Genomic DNA, 18944 nt, shown 5'->3' with positions numbered 1-18944 from the left:
GAGCTGTAGCCTGCCCCAGGCCAGAGTGACTTGTTTGGCAGAGGAAGGGGCTTGCTGGTGGAAGGAGACCACAGGATGGGGGTGGGAGGAACCTGCCCCCTGCCCCCCCACCCCTTGCCTGCCTGTGCCTGCCTTTTCCCTCTGTTACTCCATGCAGCCTGCCCCTCCCCCCCTCTCCCCCCCCAAACTCCCCTCTCCCCTCCTGCAGCTGCCCCTTTCTCCTCTTATATTCTGCTCAAGCTCTGGTCCCTACACACCCGACCTGGCTCAGCTGGGAGCTGCTGCTGCTTCTCCCTGGCTTGACTGGGATGGGGCCAGGGCAGGGCTACACTGCTGCTGACTGTCCTGGAAGAGCAGTGTAGCAGCAGAAGGTAAGAGGAAGGGAGGGTGGGGAGTAGAGGTGGGGCATGAGCATGGAGTGAGACTGGTGGCAGGTCAGACACAGACATGGTGGGGGGGCAAGAAATGGGAGTGCAGACATAGGCATTTGGTAGCAGGAGGTTAGAGAGGCAGGGTGTGGGGGGGACAAGCACAGGCATGGGGGGTAAGGGATGGAGGCTGTGGGGGGAACTGGTTGTGGGGGAGGCAAGGTGTGGGAGGGTAGGCACAGGCAAGGAGACAGGGAGCAGGCACAGGCACAAGCACTGAAGGGCATGTGGCAGGGAGAACATTTTAAGAGATAGGTATGAGGTGACAGGGGTCAGGGGGGCAGGCAGAGAGGGCAAGGATCAAGGGAGTAGAGTACAGGGGTTTCATCATCTCCCACTGCTTTCCCTGCCACAACAATGGAGGGGGGAACAATTTTAAGATGTCCCTCTAGTAATTAGATTCTATACATAGAAAATTACAACACATTTTTAATGTTCTATGTGTAGAATCTAATTATTGGGGGGGGTCATCTTAAATTTGAAGTTGTCTTGGATTTGAGTAAATATGGTAATGGTTTCATTTACATTTTGTTATTTTCCAACATGCTGCAGAAAGTAGATAAATGTTGGAAAAAACTGTCCTTAACAAGATTAGTCCTAGAGAAGGAGAGAGAGTAGATTATGAAAGGCTGATGGCTCAGCTAACTCCAGCATATATTTTGTAAAATAGATTATGTGCATAATTTTAGGATGAATCAGTGGACAAAAAGTTATTTCAAATCCATTTTCCCCATAGACTTAGTTTTTTAATAATTTTGTTGTTCTTCAACATCCCTTTGAATATATAGACAACAGGCTAAATTACTTTCAGTTCAGTTGTCAGAATGTGGTAACTACATTATACTTCTGATAAACTTGCCAAAGAAAGTGGGGGTTGCATAAACTATTGTTGGATTTGTAAGTTAGAACAATAGTGGAAAATACAGCATTCGGAAGAGAGTATCTTTATATCACTATTGTACATATTTGTGACCATGATGCACAAAATAGCATCAGTTGTGAATTCATGAATGGAAATGGACAATAACTTAATGCAGACATGCTGCGAAAACAGTCTACTATGTAGAATGAGAATGACGTTATTATTATGATGATGCCTAGAAATCCACAGTAGGATGCTAGGTACTGTACAAGCTGATATGAAGGCAAGGTCCTTCCCTCGAAGAATTTGTAATTTTTGGGTTTGGGTCAATTTTGGATATCATATAAAACATGTACTGCAGAGATTCAAAGTGTCCTAGGAGTCCACAATGGCATACTGTAGATGGGGGAGAATAGGAGGATATTTATTTTAAATTGAATATACAGAAGAAGTCTATTTTCATTAGGTGAACATGGGTAGAAATGCAAGATATCCCATACAAAACATCATATTTATAATTTATGACTAGAATAACGCAGTGAAGAAGATTAAAAATACCCAAATATCAGCCATTAACTGTTTCTATTTGAAACGTGTCTTAAATATACAGTGAAAAGAGCTTTTTGTATTTCACTTTTTGTGGAGGGAAATTGATATGGCAATACTAATTATCACAGTTTATATTTTCCCCATAAATGAAAAGGTTGCTGTAGCTGTTTGTAACAACATTTTCTAATTGTGGCCTTAGTAACTGTTTTTTGAAGTTTGATTAGAGTTCTAGTGTTCACTTAAAAAAATAGGTGGACAAATTAAACCCACCTTCTTTGTACTATATTGTTTAAAAAGCAAGTGCTGCTGTGTGGGTCTAATTTCTGCATCAAGATAAGGTAATTCCACCATTCAGGTGCCTTCATGGGGTTCTAAGCATGTGCCAAGTTCTCTCCAACCATTTTTCCCCATAAACCCTTACTGTTACAGAGGGAACATTTCATCTTCTTCTCCCCCAACATTACCCCTTTTACAGTTACAGTTAGAAAACAAACTGTAAACTGCATATGCACATGCTCTGAAAACATCTTCAATATAGGCAGACAGTGCTGGAAATTTTAGATTCAAATACATAATTAGCATGTACTACCTCAGGATATCTGATTGAACTCTGCCCGGGTTACCTGATGCTGTTGCTGGGACTTGTCAGCTGATTCTGTTTCCCAGTGTTGCTACACTTAATCCACTGTTTCCTTGAATCATCCATGCTGTGCAGTATAGAGATGTGGCTAGGGCAGGTGAAAGGACAGTGTGAAAAGCATGGAGGATGTTATACCTCTAAGGCAGGTATGGGAGTGTGGGGTGAGAACTACCTATGTCATTAACTATCAGTGTTGATACAGACTTCTAAATAAATAAATAAGAAGCTTAGGTCAGATATTCTCCCCCACAATTCTTTGGTAAAAGCCAGTAAGGGAGTTTAAGGTACCAGTGTAAGGTGACAACATTTTTCATGTCAGAGATTGATGTGGGTGTGGCAGCTTAAAGAGAAAATAGTTTTCAAGGTTGTACGTGGATCTAGTTATGTGCATGGCTTGTGTATGTCCTTAAGCAAGTTTAACAGATTTTTAATTTAAATTTTTGCGTTGGATGGAATTAATATAATAATAATGCCTGATTCAGATAGATCAAAGCTTCTCTTTATCAGGCAATGAGCAGATTTTTTTATTTCTGAAAATTAATCCAGACTAAAATGGGATTTATGATGGCACATCTTCCTAACCATAAGCACTTAAGTTATTGATGGACAGCTGTTCACATGCTACCAGCTGGAATCTCACTCACAAACACTCCAGATTTAATGTACAAAGCCAGATTGACGAAATTAGCACTTGGGTGCCTCCACAAAAATATAAATGTACTGGTGCAGCTTGCAGAACTTCACCTTTCTGTATTCACTGGAGGAGATCTGTAGCCTCATACATTTCACTTACGAGACAGCCTGGCCCTTTTGGAGTCAAAGGAAAAATTTTCCTTGACTTTAGTGAATCCAAGAGTTTATTTCTGGGGTCTGTTGTTTCCTGGTAACATGTCCTTCCTTTTCCATCACCACTAGGTGTTGTCAGGTCTATTCCCAAACTGGTTTAACAATTGGCAAGAATGGATCTGAAGACAAATCCTTATAGAACCTTTAGGAGTAAGCATCCAAGTTGGTGATGGTACTATAAATATCTGTATAGACAGACTGTAGATAGACAGACAGGTGGCTCTAAATTTTGTGACAAGAGAAGCTGTGTCTTTAGCACTGATATAGATGTGGAAGTAGTTTAGCTTTATATTATGGGATAAGATGAATACTGTACCTGAACGTTCTGCTGAAATGATTATCAGTTGAAAAATTAAAAGTAATATTCAAAATGTTATCATTAGATATTTGATCTCTTTTTGCTAATATAAGGTGTGAACCCCACATTGGAATCAAGTGAATCGTATGGAATCAAACAGGAATCAAAGTTACAATAGCAAAGATGAGAAGGGAACCAAACACCTGTGCCATAATTTTTATTATGTTATCAAGCGTGATAGCATGTGCTAACCTCCTGAGATGAACAGGAACAGTTTACACCTTTCTTTAAACAGACATTTCAGGCTGTTTTCAGATGATGGTACTGAACTCATCTGTAGTTTGGAGAATTACCTTTGCAACCATAAGGAATTTAATTTTATTCAAGGTTAAAGCTTAGATTCCAGATTTAAATTATGCAAAAGGAGGTGGATTTATGTAACAGTTGAAGCTTACCAATTTATACTAGCAAAGAATTTAGCCTTTTGACTCTGATTTCTGTATGAGAAATCATGGACTCTGTAACTACTCTGAACTGAGTATAACAAATGCAGTGGTATCTTTCTAACACAGCCTGAAGCAATAGTTCTGAGAAGTGTGAACTGCTCCTATTTATCTCAGTGGATTAAATCTGAAACCTAATGAAAATAATTTGTATCAATGGAGCAATCAGTGTACAGCAGTGGGGATTTTAACCCACAGAGTGCTTCAGCAAAATGCTTTGGAAGATATTTTTTACCAAACAAATTAACTACTGGATATACTACATTCTTTTTTAAAAGGGGCAAAGTCATGAAATATTAGGAAAAATTAGAGAACTAAAATTTTCCTGACATAAAGCAACTGAGTTTATATTTAACCATGTCTCTTTTTCTGTAACTCACTAAAGAAGACAGGAGCTTGGTTGGAATTGGTTTTGAGGTTTTTTTTTCTGTCTTGACTGACTGACTGATTTGAGCTTCATAGTCTCTTGATTTTTCTTGCTATCATTTTGACCTGTCTTCTTATTGTCAACACTTACTGTTGATACAGTGATATACTGTAGCCTTTCTGCTGTAATTATTTTGTCCCGGCCTAAAAAAGTGGAGAGTTACAGCTCATGCTCTTCTATCTAGGTAGTTTGATAACAATGATAAAAAAGGATGATTCAGTGTGCTTGGTTCTCTTCTCCCATTCGCTGCTTTAACTAATTGATTCCTGTGTAGGACTCCTGCTTTGCACCATTAAAAGTGAGATTAGAATCAGTCCTAGGGTCCTTTAGCCTGACTTGTTCTCATGTGGACACCTGGACAATAAGATGGCATGTTCTCCTATAGGGAGCATCCTCTGGCAGAAAGTCCTTCCTCCTTGCTTCCACTGAAGCATTTGTCTCCTGATATTTAACAAGGTCACTGGGCAGTGCACCTCTGTGCCAATAAATTGTAATTGGGTACCAGAGAGAAATAGATAGGCTGTTTTCAACCTTTGGGTTGCAGATCCAAAGGTAATGACCAGCAGTGTTTCGGTGAAGGGCTGAGGTGCCCAGAATTTCTTATTCCCTGAATCTGATAGAGTAAGTTTACTTATTCATTTATAAGCCCTGCCAGCTGTCACACCTTGTGAGTCACATACACCATCAGTCAGTTCCCTAAAATCATGCGGCTGATGAGAAAATCTTTGGAATAATAATAATAATTGTCTTCTGCTTGCTTAGCATTTAGTACACTTTGATCACATTTTCAAGTTTTCCCCTGCAATTGTGGTAGAAGACTACTTTTCTTTAAAACGAAAGCTAAAATTCTCACATAATCTCTTCATTTAAGCATTCAAACTTCTGTGGCATTAAGGAAAATAAATAGCGAAAGGTTCACAATAGAACTTTAAGAGTTGGCAACATTATAGATAACCTTGTCCCTTGATAACATATCATGCCCCTGACTGCATAAAGTCAACTTGACTCTGGGAAGCTGGATTACTTGGCTCAGAACTCTGCTGCAGCCCTTTGAGGCTGTAGTGACACCTGTTTTACCAAGCTGCCAGGTGACTCCTCTCTCTTCCTCTTTGGCTTCTCTATCCTCCTTCACACTTTTCAGCCTGCAGGAGGCCATAGAAGGGGAATCAGGTTGTGAGGCCTTGTAGTTACGGGAGGTGAGGAGCTAGTGAAGGAATGGAGGAAGTGCTGTGAGGAAGTAGAAGGGGGTAAAGAGGTTATTGGGAGACAGGATCTAAAAGATGAACTTGAGTGAGGGAAATGAGTTGCTATTAGGTCAGGAATCCAATGAGGGATTTGAATTTGAGGTGATCTCGAGGCTGCATGTATGTGTTGAATAGAGTTTATGCCACACTGTGGATTACCATCAGCCTTTCCCTGCATACATTCTCTCCAGCAACTTCCTGGACCAGCAAGTGCATCTCTTTCAGACTGTCACGGGTTAGGTTACCCTCAAGATGTCTCTGGCTCCTAACACATCTCTCAATCCTGAGGGCTTAAGTGGCAAAGATTCCACATGTCTTCTCATTGCTCAGGGGACTGTCTAATTTTTAAAGGTCCTGGAATGGGAAGATGATGTGATATGTGTGTTATTTGATAGTGTGGAAATTGAGGTCTGGATGCTATTTCTTTCATACTACTGGGGCCAGACTATCATCCTTCTTTGTGCTAGCTTTGGGGTTTTTTTTAGTTTTTATTTGACCTATCTTATGTGCTGGATATGAATCCAGAATGCATACCAGGGTGATAAGTGAATTCTAAATAAAGCAGATAATATAGATAAGTTGGAAGACATATTTCAGAAATGAGTAACTATTTGCAGTGTTTCACTTCTGGGGTAGATAAGATTATTTGGGTAAATCTGATATATTTTATTAGACCAACTCAAATAGTTGGAAAAATTAATCTTTGCAAGATTTTGAGTACAAATACCCTTCATTAGGCTGAGGAAGCATCTGCAGATGGTATGTGATCTTCCTGGATGAAGTGTTAAAGCAGCCACAGGCCAGTACATATGCAAGAAAACCATTCAGTTAAAATGTAAATTGAGGTTGTCACTTGGTGAGAGACAGATGTGGTGGAAGGGGAAGGAATATAGCTGTAGGCAGTGGATTGGGGGCGGAGGGGGGGAAGGGATGGGGAAGGGAATGAGAATAGCTGATAAAAAATGGAGAGTTTATGTGGGGAGTCAGATGTTAGGCAGGTTATAATGTGTCATAAATCCAAAGTCTATATTTAGTCCATGATTTTTTGTATCTAGTATATTGATGAAGTGAAGTTCATAGGCTTATATTTGAAAGGTGTTTTGTAAATTCCCTTTGAGGATTAGAACTGAGAGATTGGAGGGAGAGTGAGAAATGTGCCCTCACAGGTAATTGGGTATTCTTGTCTTGATAGACAGACAAATTCTTGATAGATTTTCGGTGTGTGTTCATGCTGGTATGCAGTTGTTTTTTGGTTTCTCCCACATATTTTCCATCAGGACATTTAGAACACAGGATGAGATGTTATGTTTCTGGAGGGACAGATGTAAAATCCAGGAATGGTGATGGTTCTTTTCTGGGGTATAGTAATTGTGGTGGTGGTGGAGATGTGCTGGCAGGCTTTACATTTCTTGTCATGGCATGGTCTGGATCCATTCGGATCCATTTGGGCCACAGGAAGTTTGCCTCTGGTGATGAGGTTGGCGAGGTTCAATGCTTGTTTAAAGGTGAGGATGGGTGATTCTGGGAAGATCTCTTTAAGAATTAGGTCTCCTTCTAGTATGGGTTGTAATTGTTGGAGGATTTTCCTCATAGGGAGAAAAATGTCATAACCAGTGGTTTGCGATTCATGGGTTTTTTCCTTCTGTACTGCAGAAATTCTTCATGTGGCATCTGTGGGGCTCTTTCAGAAGTGTGATCTGTGTCTCTAGAGGAGTGTCCTTGTTGAGTGAAGGATCTTTTGAGATTTCATAGTATCGTAGTACTCAGGGTCGGAAGGGACCTAAACAGATCTTCAGGTCTGACCCCCCGCCCCAGGCAGAAATGGGTGCTGGGATCATATCACTCCAGCCAGGTATCTGTTCAGCCTCATCTTAAAGACCCCCAAGGTAGGAGAGAGTATCACCTCACTTAGGAGCACATTCCAGAGCCTGGCAGCCCTAACTGTAAAGGTGATGATCATGAGTGTTCGCCTCAGTGCAAATTTGGTGGTACTGGTGGGCTTGGCTATATACTACAGCTTTCTTGGTGTGTCTAGGGTGATTGCTGGTTCGATTTAGATATGTATGTTGGTCTGTGGGTTTCTTGTATAACGTGGTCTGTATTTTACCATTCTGGATAGTGACCGTCGTGTCTAAAAAGTGAATGTTGGTATTGGAGTATTCCAGAGATAGTCTGATGGAGGGGTGATGCATGTTGAATTTCTGATGGAAATCAATCAGATTGCAGGTTTTCAGTCCAAATGATGAAGTTATCGATATAGTTTAAGTATAGCAAGGGTTTGATGGTGCGGTCCTTGAGGAATTTTTCTTCCAGGTGGCTCATGAAAAGGTTGGCATACTGTGGAGCCATTTTGGTGCCCATAGCTGTGCCCATGGTCTGTAGGAAGTGTTGATTATTGAAAGTGAAGTTGTTGTGTGTGAGGATGAAGTGTATAAGTTCAGTAATATCTTTGAGTCTGTACTCTGAATTGTAATCTTGCTCTTGTAGATATGTAAGGCAGGCTTGAATGCCATCCTGCTGTGGCATGTCGGCATATAGGCTAGTAATGTCTATGGTGGCTAGGAGGGTATTGTGGGAAGGTGGTCTGTTTTTTTAAGTTTTTGTAGAAAGTCTGTTGCGTCTTGGACAAAACTCATTTTTTGGCAGATAGGTTTTAGGATTGCTTTGATGAAACCTGATATTTCCTCAGTGATGGTTCCATGGCTGGATATGATAGGTTTGCCAGGATTCCCTTGTTTGTGGATTTTAGGGAGCATGTAAAAAGTCCCTGGGTTGGGTAGCGAGGGGATCAAATTTTGTAGTTTTTCTTGCCTTTCTGATGGAAATGATTTGATGGTAGTTTTGAGTTTCAAGGTGAAAAGGAGAGTAGGATCATCCTCTAGTTTTTTGTAGTAGGTGGTGTCAGAGAGTTGTCTGTTGGCTTCTTTTATGTAGTCTTCATGGATAAGGATAACTATAGCTTTTCCTTTATCCACTGGTTTTATTACTACTTGGTGGTTAGATCTTAGGCATTCTATGGCCCTTCTCTCTGAGAGAGAGGTTGTTATGGTGATGTGTGTTGTTGATTATTTTATTGTTCATTCTTTCTCTGAAGCAGCGGTCAAGGTTTTAATTTTGTCCACTGTGAAGTGTGCAGTCTGATGTTTTTTGTGGGGTTGATCTTTTCCTCGGGGGTTGTCAAAGGTTGAAGTGCTGTTGGAAGTACATTCATTTTGGTTGTGGAAATATTCTTTGAGCCGAAGTCATCGGAAAAAATGCTTCTAGTTCTCCATAGCGAAGTGTTTTTATTAGGGTGTTTTTTCTGAACCCTGTAGAGAGGCTAGATTTTTCAGCTTTGGTAAGTTGTGTGGAGAGATTGATGCTATTTGAGGGTTGGTTGCTTCTTTCAGTTGTATCGAGTTTGAGATTGGAATGTTGTATGGTTTCTGACTTATGGAGGGTCAACTAGATAATTAAATACAGTTGGCCTACGTTTACCTCATGCCCTTGTGAATACTGAGCTACAGTATCTGCCTCATTTGTAATTTGCTTATGACTGTGGTATATATGTGGAATATGTAAAATAAAAATTAACAATGAAAAACAAGGCTTGTGTAAAGCAGGATGACAATTGGTAATAAAAGATCTGGAGCAAAACATGCTGATTTTGCAAATGTTCAGGCAGGTTATAAGGAGGGAGAAGTAGTTTTGCAATTTTGAGTTTGTGCAATGTGTTTCTTCTTAAACTGCAGGAATAGACATGTCCAAGTAGATTAAGTTTAGATTTGATATTATGGTGTAAAAATGAATTTATCTTGCTCCCTGTCAGCTTATTACTGTTGTTATTAAAGATTGCCTGAGTTGTAGATTAAAAACTGTGTGATCCTTGCCATCACATACATTTTCATTGGTGTCCATCTTTTTCCAGAATGGAGTTTTAGTAAAAGTAACAGAGACCTGTCCACCATTGAACTGTTCAGAAAAAGACCATATTCTTCCAGAGGGCCAGTGCTGTAGTGTCTGTAAAGGTAAGCAGGGGAATTTATGTTCTTGGGAATGTATGTCCTCAGTACAGTTTTGGGGCATGCTGTAATATCTTTAATTATGACAGAATAATTGCAAGGTTACAAGACCTGAAGAAGAATGTCTTAGATTTGAAAGCTTATCTCATTCAATCCCAACTATACAGTTGATTCAGTAAAAGATACCACCCAAAGAAATACTTGCCTCTTCCATAATTCTGGAATAATCACAGCTGTAACATCACTCTAATGCTACCATTTAATTAATGAGATATTAGGTACCCACATAACCTGCACCTGTAATTAGTCTTCTGAATAAACCAGTCTGTACTATTTCGTTGGGAGGAAAGATTACCAGAGACAAGGCAATAATTATTGTTCTGGATGAAGGAGAAAGAAGGTACCAGACAGTCTCTCCTGTTACTTACAAGGCCTAGTTGTGAGATAGATATTTTTAAAATAGAGGTGTCCTGAGCTACAAAGTTAGGATCTGAACACCTAGGGTTCTAGGCAGTTTATGTTCAGAATTTGGAGGTGGTTCATTGTAGTGGGGTAAGAGTTAATGTGAAGTGAAGATTTTAGTCCAAAATCATGTTTTGAGGGTGCTTGGATATGGGTTTGTTTTGTCAGATTATTTGTTTAAGGGAAACTCTATGTTACTTAGTTAATGGAAAACTTTATATTATGTATAACTATATCTATCTGTCATCTGTACTTTCTATCTGTATAGCTATATCTTGCAAGATCAAGGGCTTAGTAAATATTTAATTAGTGTGTGTGTGTAATTAAACATTTACTAGGGTCCTGACCTTGCAAGTATCTCCATGTGCTTATAGGGGCCTGCATATTTGAAGTAGATTACTGGATCGGAGCCTAAGAATATAGATATTAATTTTTTAAGGAGTTTCTAGAAACATCTGTAACTATTTAAGCTAGCAGTGAATGTTGCTGCTTCCTCCCTCAGAGAGGCAGCTGTCTTAATGATACTTCTTAGCAGATGGCTTAGTTTGGTGATGTGGTGTAGCTGGGGAAAAATTAGCTTCATTACCTAAAAGTATTTGAAATCAGAGAGCTTCAAAGTTCATGAAAGTTAAAAAGATAAAAGTTCTGTAATCATACAAGGCCCTCAAGCCCCCAGAGCAGCTGCCAACAGTGTTTGGAGAGTATGAGCAGCTCAGGCTGCCTTTACTCTCCTACCAGAGAGTGATTGATTGAGTGAGTGAGAGAGTGGGTGATTGCTTATGATCCTGTAGCATTTTTTTATGAGACTGAATTCTGCTTTCATTTTTTTAATAGAAAGATTACAGGTAAATTTGAAGAAATGAAATACTATAGTGCAGTCATTCATAGTTGGTATATTAATTGAAAACCTAAATGGAATATTGTAGCAAATAATGAAGGATGAAGACCTACACACAATAATTTACCTTTGTCTTTTAGGAAAAGACATTTGTCTGGATTACTTCTAAAATAAATAACGATCAGCTGGGTTTTCCTGTGGACATTTCTTGGTAACCAAGGAAGTTGTTGAGTGTTACTTATAATGTAATGCCAAATCCGTCAGTATATAGTTGTTAACCTGTAGAACTAGGTCTTCACTTTTGCAAGTCTTCATCAATTTATATTTTCATTAGTATTATAGCATGGAGTTTATAGAGTTCATAGTTGTTAGGGTTGGAAGGGACCTAATGTTGCCCTGTGGGGTCAGGCCAATGCTCAGGATCTCAATATTGCGCTGTTAGACAGGAGGGCGTGGTGTACAATTGCACATGCACACATAAAAATCAGTTAAACACACATACACTCACAAGCTGCATACACACCTACTAGGCATACATACTCACACTAGCAACTCAGATACATACACGTTAAAAATAACCAGTCTAGGTTCATGCACACCTGTCACCAGTTTAAGCCCATACACGCTACACACACCAAAATTTAGACAGAATCAGTTACCAACACCTGCATATCTAATACACATACATGGATTACTAATTCATATACCACACACACACAATGATATCTATATGTGTATTCACTAATTCACACATACCACCCACCTACACATACTCACAGGTGAGTTCCTGAGTTGGGTGTTGTGATGTGTATGTATGTATGTATGTGCTTGGTGTACTTGGGATACCTGGGGAATGGTTAAGGTAAGAAAGTAGAAGTGTAGGGAGTGAAAGTTGCTGGGAGTGAGAGTCACCAGGATCGAGATTAGAACCAGTAGACTAGAGGGCTGAAGAACTGAGGCTCGGGGGTAACTTTAGGTTAATTGATCTTAATTGATTAAAAGACAACTGCCCAAAGCCTGCAAAACAGGGGAGTGATGCAGGCACAGAGGCTGGGACTGGAACCAGAGCTACGGGGGAGCTGAAAAAGTAGGTGGGGAGAGGGAAAATGGGACTAAGGGAAAGTGTGGGTGTTAAAGAGGGGCTCTGGGTGTGGGGAGCCAGAGGATGGCTCTGGGGCAGCTAGAGAAGTTGCAGGGAGCAACAGTAGGTGCTGGGAGCTGGAGAAAGGCTCCAGCTGCTGGAGAAAACTGCAGGACAGTCATGAGGAGCTGGGAAGCTGCGGAGGGGGGGATGACTTCAGAAGGTGCGGGGGAAGCCTGAAAACAGAGAGACGGACAGCAGAAAATCACAGGAAAAGCAGCAGGAGAGACTGAAAGGTGGCAGGGCAGCAGGAAAGCAGAGAAAGGCAGCAGAAAGTCACAGGGAAAAGGCAGTAGGAGCAGGGAGAGAGCAGAAAATCACAGGAAAAGTGGCAGGAGAGACTGAAAGGCAGCAGTGAGCCAGAAGCAGGAGAGGGAGAAATGAGACAGAAGTTAGAGGGGCGAGGAGCAAAGATTGGAGCAGGGCCAAACCATAGTAAAGCAAAACCCAAGTTAGAGGTCCAAATAACAGTTTTATTACACAGACAACACACTACACAGCCCCATGAAGTTATTGGTTCTCACACACACACACACACACACACACACACACACACACACGTGAGCGATCTCACACACACACACACACGTGAGCGATCTCTCTCACTCACACACACACACACACACACATACACACACACACACACACACACACACACACACAGCAGGAGCAAGAGATTCAGTGGAAGGGCTGGAGTCCAGGTAGGGAAGAGAAGCAGAGTCCAAGTCCTTGGTTGAAGAGGGGGTGGGGGGTGATAGCTACCTATCCAGGCTGGAAAGGGTTCCTTGTCTAGTAGGTGTTGTCCAGAGGGGGGTCGCTGGCAGGGCCTCTGGGTGGATAGGTGGTATGGCATGGTGCTGGTCCAGATGGAGAGGGCGTCCCCCTGGGGCAGACCTTGTGTGACCCAAGTGACAGGAGGCATGCCCAGGCAAGGGTCAGCCCCTGGCAGACTGAGCACGTGTGCTCTATGCAGGGATGTACAGTTTCAGGTGTCTGTAATGGTGGGGTACAATGGTAGAGTTGCTGGTTCTGCAGGGTCTTTTGTCTTTCAAATGCTGTGTTCTTGTCTCTGTTCCTGGGTGACTTCCATGGTTCCTGGATGAATCAATGCGAGGTGATGGCCCAGTTGTTACAGGCCATTTAGTAGAGGCCTGCTACCATTGTATTTTAATCATTCCCAATCATTCTCATTCATCCGGGAACCAATTTACATGGGAGGGGTACGTGACTCATACAGTTGCAATATGGGATGCCCAGGCAGAGGACACAAGATGGAGGCTTGACATACAAAATGGAAACTTGACATGACTTTGGTTCACTTACAAACACAGGCCTAAACCATACAATATCCATATGAAACAATAAAAATCAATACAAAAATGATAATAATACAATATACAACAGTAAGAATCAGTACAAACCTTATAATAATACAATATAAAACAGTGGATCTCCAAAACAAAAAACTTGCTACCAAAATAAAAATGTTAACGCTTATCCTAAGTCTGAGCTCTCTTATGCTTGTCTATAGGGAATAGAGAGGGAGAGAAAGAAAAGCCAGAAATAATTGGGGAAAGGAAGGGAATGCATATTTATATATATAGATCTATATATATAGATCTATATATATATATGGATCTATATATGATAGATATTAAAAAAAGAAAAACTGGGGGTTTTGCTACACTTAAAGATCATCAAGCCCAACCCCCTGTCCCTGGGGCAGGAAGTCAGTCAGGGTCAAAGGATCCCAGCAACATAAGCATCCAAACATTTCTTGAATGAGTCCAGAGTAGGTGCCTGCACCACTTCTGGAGGGAGTCCATTCCAGGCCTTGGGGGCTCGGACGGTAAAGAAATGTTTTCTTATGTCCAGCATAAAACGATCTTGGAGGAGTTTATGACCGTTGGTTCTTGTCTTCCCTTGGGGCGCTCTGGTGAACACCCCTTATGTATTTATAAGCAGCCCCCAGGTCCCCCCTGAGCCTGCGGTTTTCCAGGCTGAAGAGAGTTAGGGAGGTCTATAAAGCAATACAGTATTGAGGCACACTGCAACTGCTCTAACCACATTAGCAGTAGTACAGTTGCAACAGAATACAGCAGAGCTTATCAGTGTGCATGCAGCATCACACCGTCACAGCTAAGATACTTCTAGTTACCAAATGGATACTGTAACAAGGTCCTGCCTCAGGGGTGGCCGTGGTGCCCCTGGAGTCCCCCCAGCCCTTGTCACCTTTATTTTCGCTGGACAGTTTACCCTTCCACTCACTTGCCATGCCTTGACATAATTATACCTTCAGAAAAAACTGAAGCTGTGGCCTCCTCATCTCCCCTTTTAGCCATGCCCAAGCCTTGCAGATGTTACCAATCATTGGGTGTGAAGCCTGATTGTCCGCTCAGGCCAATCTCTCATCCATGGGCCTTATGCCCCAGTGTCAACTCCAGTCAATGGAATTGCCCTTCAGAGATGCCTGCTTATCCCCATTGACTATATTGGAAACTTAGGAAGCTAACCTTTTTTCAAATCATCTGGTGGGTATCGTGTATCTATTTTTTAGGTATTATGCCATGTAAGTTGAAGGTGCCTAATAAATTCAACTATTTTCTCTCCATCCAAAACTTTTTAAGAATTGTGTATATCCTTGCAAAGAATTTCTGGTTGCTGAACTACAGCAAGGAAATATATGTACTCAGTTGTAAGAATAAATATGGGGCCACGGAAAAGAATATGAGAATATGAGAGTAAGATTATGATAGCACAATGAAAGGTGTAGCATAAGTCTACCTCTCTACCTCAGGGTTTTCTATTGTATTAGTCACAACAGCTTAGAATAAAATAGGATATTCCATCAAAGAAGAAGACTGTTTACAGTGCTTCAAATTGTGAGTCAGCAGAATAACAGTCAAATACTATAATATACACAGCTGGTATACTTGCTGCTCTCTTATTATTGTTGTAAATGGTTAGAAGAGTAAATACTGTGAATGATACCCTTGCTTTTTTTGCCTCACCACACTCATTTATAATACAGTGGCATCCAGTACGTTGATGGAACATGATTCCTATGTTCTATTGAAAGGATCTGTGTAAACGCAGTAGAGAGGAAGCACTACATCCATCAGATGTAATGAGTAAAAAGCTTTGCAGTGCAATGACCCCTACCCTCTAGTATAAAATATGGGGGCTTTAACCTACAAATGGATCTACCTATATAAGCAGTGCACCTGATCAGAACTTGTGGAAGAGGTGTATCCATGAATGATCACTTAGAAATATGGCAATGGGACTCTTCTAACCGTTTAGTGCACCAGAACAGAAAACATTAATGTAAATGTCTGCTTATACTACAGTATATATTTTAAACACATCTTCAGCAGGAAAGTTCATTGGTAGTAGGTGTCCCAATGCATATAACAATGTTGTTAAAAAATCTAACTAAAAATATATTTAGAAGCAGGGAATAAATTTTAATTGTATTTTTTGCAAACCTTTATCATTTTTATGACAATTAACTTAAATAATTATTTTTGGGTTTTTTTCAGTAGTAGTACCAATAGCATAGGCAAAAAAATTGTTTCCTTTAACTGCCTTTTCTTTAAGAGTTGGTGAGTAATTCTGAGGTGTGAAGTTGCCATCTTCTTTCCCTTTCAAATAAGTAATTCAAATTAAGTTTCAAAGGAGTACTTTGGGTTGCTGCTATTCATGATATCTTCCTCTCATCCTTAAAAGAGAGAAAATAATGAGGTAGTGAGAAATGCTTAGTTTCTATGGAAAGTAATTTTTATTTGATATCTAGTAAGATGGTTTGGCTGGTAGACTGGTTCTGATGGTGGTTAGCAGCAAGTGTAGTATCTTCCTGATGAGATCCAGTGTGCATTTTATTGCAGTAAACAGTGGCATAATATAAAAATATGGCTTCTGTCATTCTTACATTATTGGTTACAAAAAAAAGGGTTTCTGAGTCTTTCAACTGCAGCTTGGTAAGGCACTTCAATTAGCATATTTCTCATCTCTCTGTCTAGCTGTGAGACTCAAGATTTTTCTGACTAAAAGAAAAATGGAGTGAATTTTGCTTTATCAGAAGCAGAAATCAAATGTTTCTCATGCATTGCAGTGGGAATTTGAGCTATTTCAAGGTTTTACTTTTATTAAGGCTCTGGTGGTGGTTGAAAAGTATGAATTAGTTACTTTCTACACATATTCATAATAATGCTTAGGATTTAAAAAAAAAGCTGTATATCCTCAAAGTATGCTTTATAGATTATCTAATTAAACCTTGTGATGCCCTTGTGTTACTGTAGAGCTACTGCACAGTGCACATTTATTGAAATGGTGTCTCAATGCATATATGAGTAGAAAAGAATTATTAAACACATTGTTTGAGGTCAAATCTCTGGGTGTACAATCTCCAAAGACATGAAGGAAATCAGAAGAGTATTAGTGCTCATATCTTAGTAAAACTTGTTCATATGATGAGAGACTGTGGTTTGCTAGTTAACAGTAACATGATTTTTTATCAGGTTCATTAGGCACCCAGATTTACTTTACAAGTGCCTGGTCACTGGGAGCTATGTGTACCCAGAGGCTTAGAAAGGAAAGCTGGTAAGATTTGTAGTGTCTAATTTTAGATAATCTACTTTGAAAGTTGTAGGCCTCATCAGTTGTATACTTTTTCCTGAGGCCATGCAGGTGATCAGTTCATGTTCTGAAGCATGGAATTTGGTTACTTGTATAATTATCTTAGCATAAATTATTAACATGTATTGTGCAGTGAGGTAACATTAGGAAGTTACCCCTATTTATTATAGATAGTAGGAATAGATGCGATTATGATCTCAGTAGAAAATAATTAAAGCAAACAATCTAACAACCTTGGCAAAATAGGCAGTAACATGATCAGAAATATTTGGAGACAGAACAGAGGTTATCTAGCCCATCAAAAATCTAGACACTCTTCAGTAGTTAATTCCCTTATGGTAGTACCTAATTGTATCTTGAATGTCTTGAATGACTTTGGAGGGCTGTTCTGCACATTTATCTTTTCATGTGTGGGGGAAAAATTGGTTCCCGACATCTGTTCTGATTGTGTTTATCTGTAATTTTAATTCATGCTCACTTGCCTTGTCATCTGTGTTGGCCTGAAATTAGTTGAGATTATCAGTACTATTTAAGATTTTATGTGCTTCTATTAAGTTCTTTCCAACTGCGTTTTTGCTGGGATATGGTTATTTTTTAAAGCCTTTTCCTATATCTAGTGCGGGTCTGAAAGTCTCTGATCAGACATTACAGCATGTTAATGAAACCTTGACAGTTCATTTATTTTTGCTTGGCCAATATGGGTGTGTGAACTCTGCTGCTTTGTATCCCCTGTTACTAACTGGGAATTTCAAGACCACAATATGGCTTCAGTTTGTGGTTTCTTATTAAGTTATTTTAAAGGTTCTGTCATCATGCAAGACCCTAATAAAAATCTTCTATTACTCTTCTACTAATTATTTATTTTCTAATGGCTTAATACTTGCTGTCATGAATAAATTTTCAGCTGGCCCAATTCATCTAAGCATTTTCACTTGGGTTTAAGTCCATTTCTATTTAGTAAAGCATCTGAGCTTGTGCGTATACCAATTAATCAATGGGTCTTGAGTATATATTTAAAGTTGGGCACATGCATAAGTACTGTGCTGAATATGGATGGCCTTAGCTCACGCTTAATGGGCCGAATATAGGCTCCTTGCGTAAGAGTAGAACAGTAATTGTATTCTTCTATCCCCTCAGTAGATAGCCATAATTTTTTGCTGACAGTTCAGGAGGCCCTGGGAAGTAATCAGGCAAATACAGCCTACGGTATTCTAGATCCAGAGAGTGGATCAGGAAATATATATGGTTTGATTCCCCCGTAAAAACCTACACTTATAGAGCTGTAGATCTAGAAGAGAGGTAACAACTGTCTTTCCAAGCTGTGTTCTCCATAGCTTTCCTGAAACATTATACCTGCTTTTTTACCTCTCAGGAATAATGCCTTTAAAGGGCCTCTGGTCAAGTGCTGCAGCCTGTAATATTTTGTACCATAGCGTACATTACTTGAATAGCTATCAGTACATTTAATTTGCTCTGTAAAAGCTCAGTGATGTATGGTATGGAAATACGCTTCTACAGAGATGTTTTTCCACTTTCCATTTCTGGTGGTATTTAACATGTTTTCTGAAGTGCTATGGGAAACAAAGAGGTTGAATTTAGCAGCAGGCAATATACTTTAAAATCCAGGGCTGATAATAGTGCTTCATAAGTGTCTTGAAATAATAAACACCAAGCCAGTCCATGTATGGAGCAGGGCATTCTATCAATGTAACTCCCTAATTATAGGAGAACAATAAAGAATTCTCTACAGTCTCTAATTAAATATAGTTAAGTTAGAGAGCTGGAACATTTTTTGTTCTGCCATCTTGTCACAGTCTACAACCTTGAAAAACTTAATATAAGAAAAAAAACTGATTTTGAGAAGAATTGCATTCAGATAGTGTTGATTACCAGCAGGGGAACAAAAGAATCAAGGATTTGCCTGGAGGACTTTTAAAAAGGCAGCAATTGTAATGGCACAAGATGGATAACAAGAATAATTACCATAAATGATGCTGAGTTTCAGTGGTGACAAATAAGCAAAACAAAGTCCTTAGTAATATCCTGTGGCATTGAGAACTAATGAAG

At 39.9% G+C, this 18944-nt stretch overlaps 1 protein-coding gene across 2 annotated transcripts in view; it reads left to right on the top strand.

Annotated features, from left to right (window-relative positions):
• The window catches only part of NELL1 (neural EGFL like 1), a 525706-nt gene that overhangs the window by 132456 nt on the left and 374306 nt on the right, over positions 1 to 18944 (top strand). For both annotated transcript variants that reach the window (XM_019477067.2, XM_019477066.2), the window contains exon 11: positions 9705 to 9804. In XM_019477067.2, the coding sequence (XP_019332612.2) occupies positions 9705 to 9804 (100 nt within the window). The remainder of the gene's footprint in view (positions 1 to 9704; positions 9805 to 18944) is intronic.

The sequence above is a fragment of the Alligator mississippiensis genome, chromosome 2 (assembly GCF_030867095.1).
Source record: "Alligator mississippiensis isolate rAllMis1 chromosome 2, rAllMis1, whole genome shotgun sequence".
Lineage (NCBI taxonomy): Eukaryota > Metazoa > Chordata > Crocodylia > Alligatoridae > Alligator > Alligator mississippiensis.
This window is presented reverse-complemented; position numbering and strand designations above follow the sequence as displayed.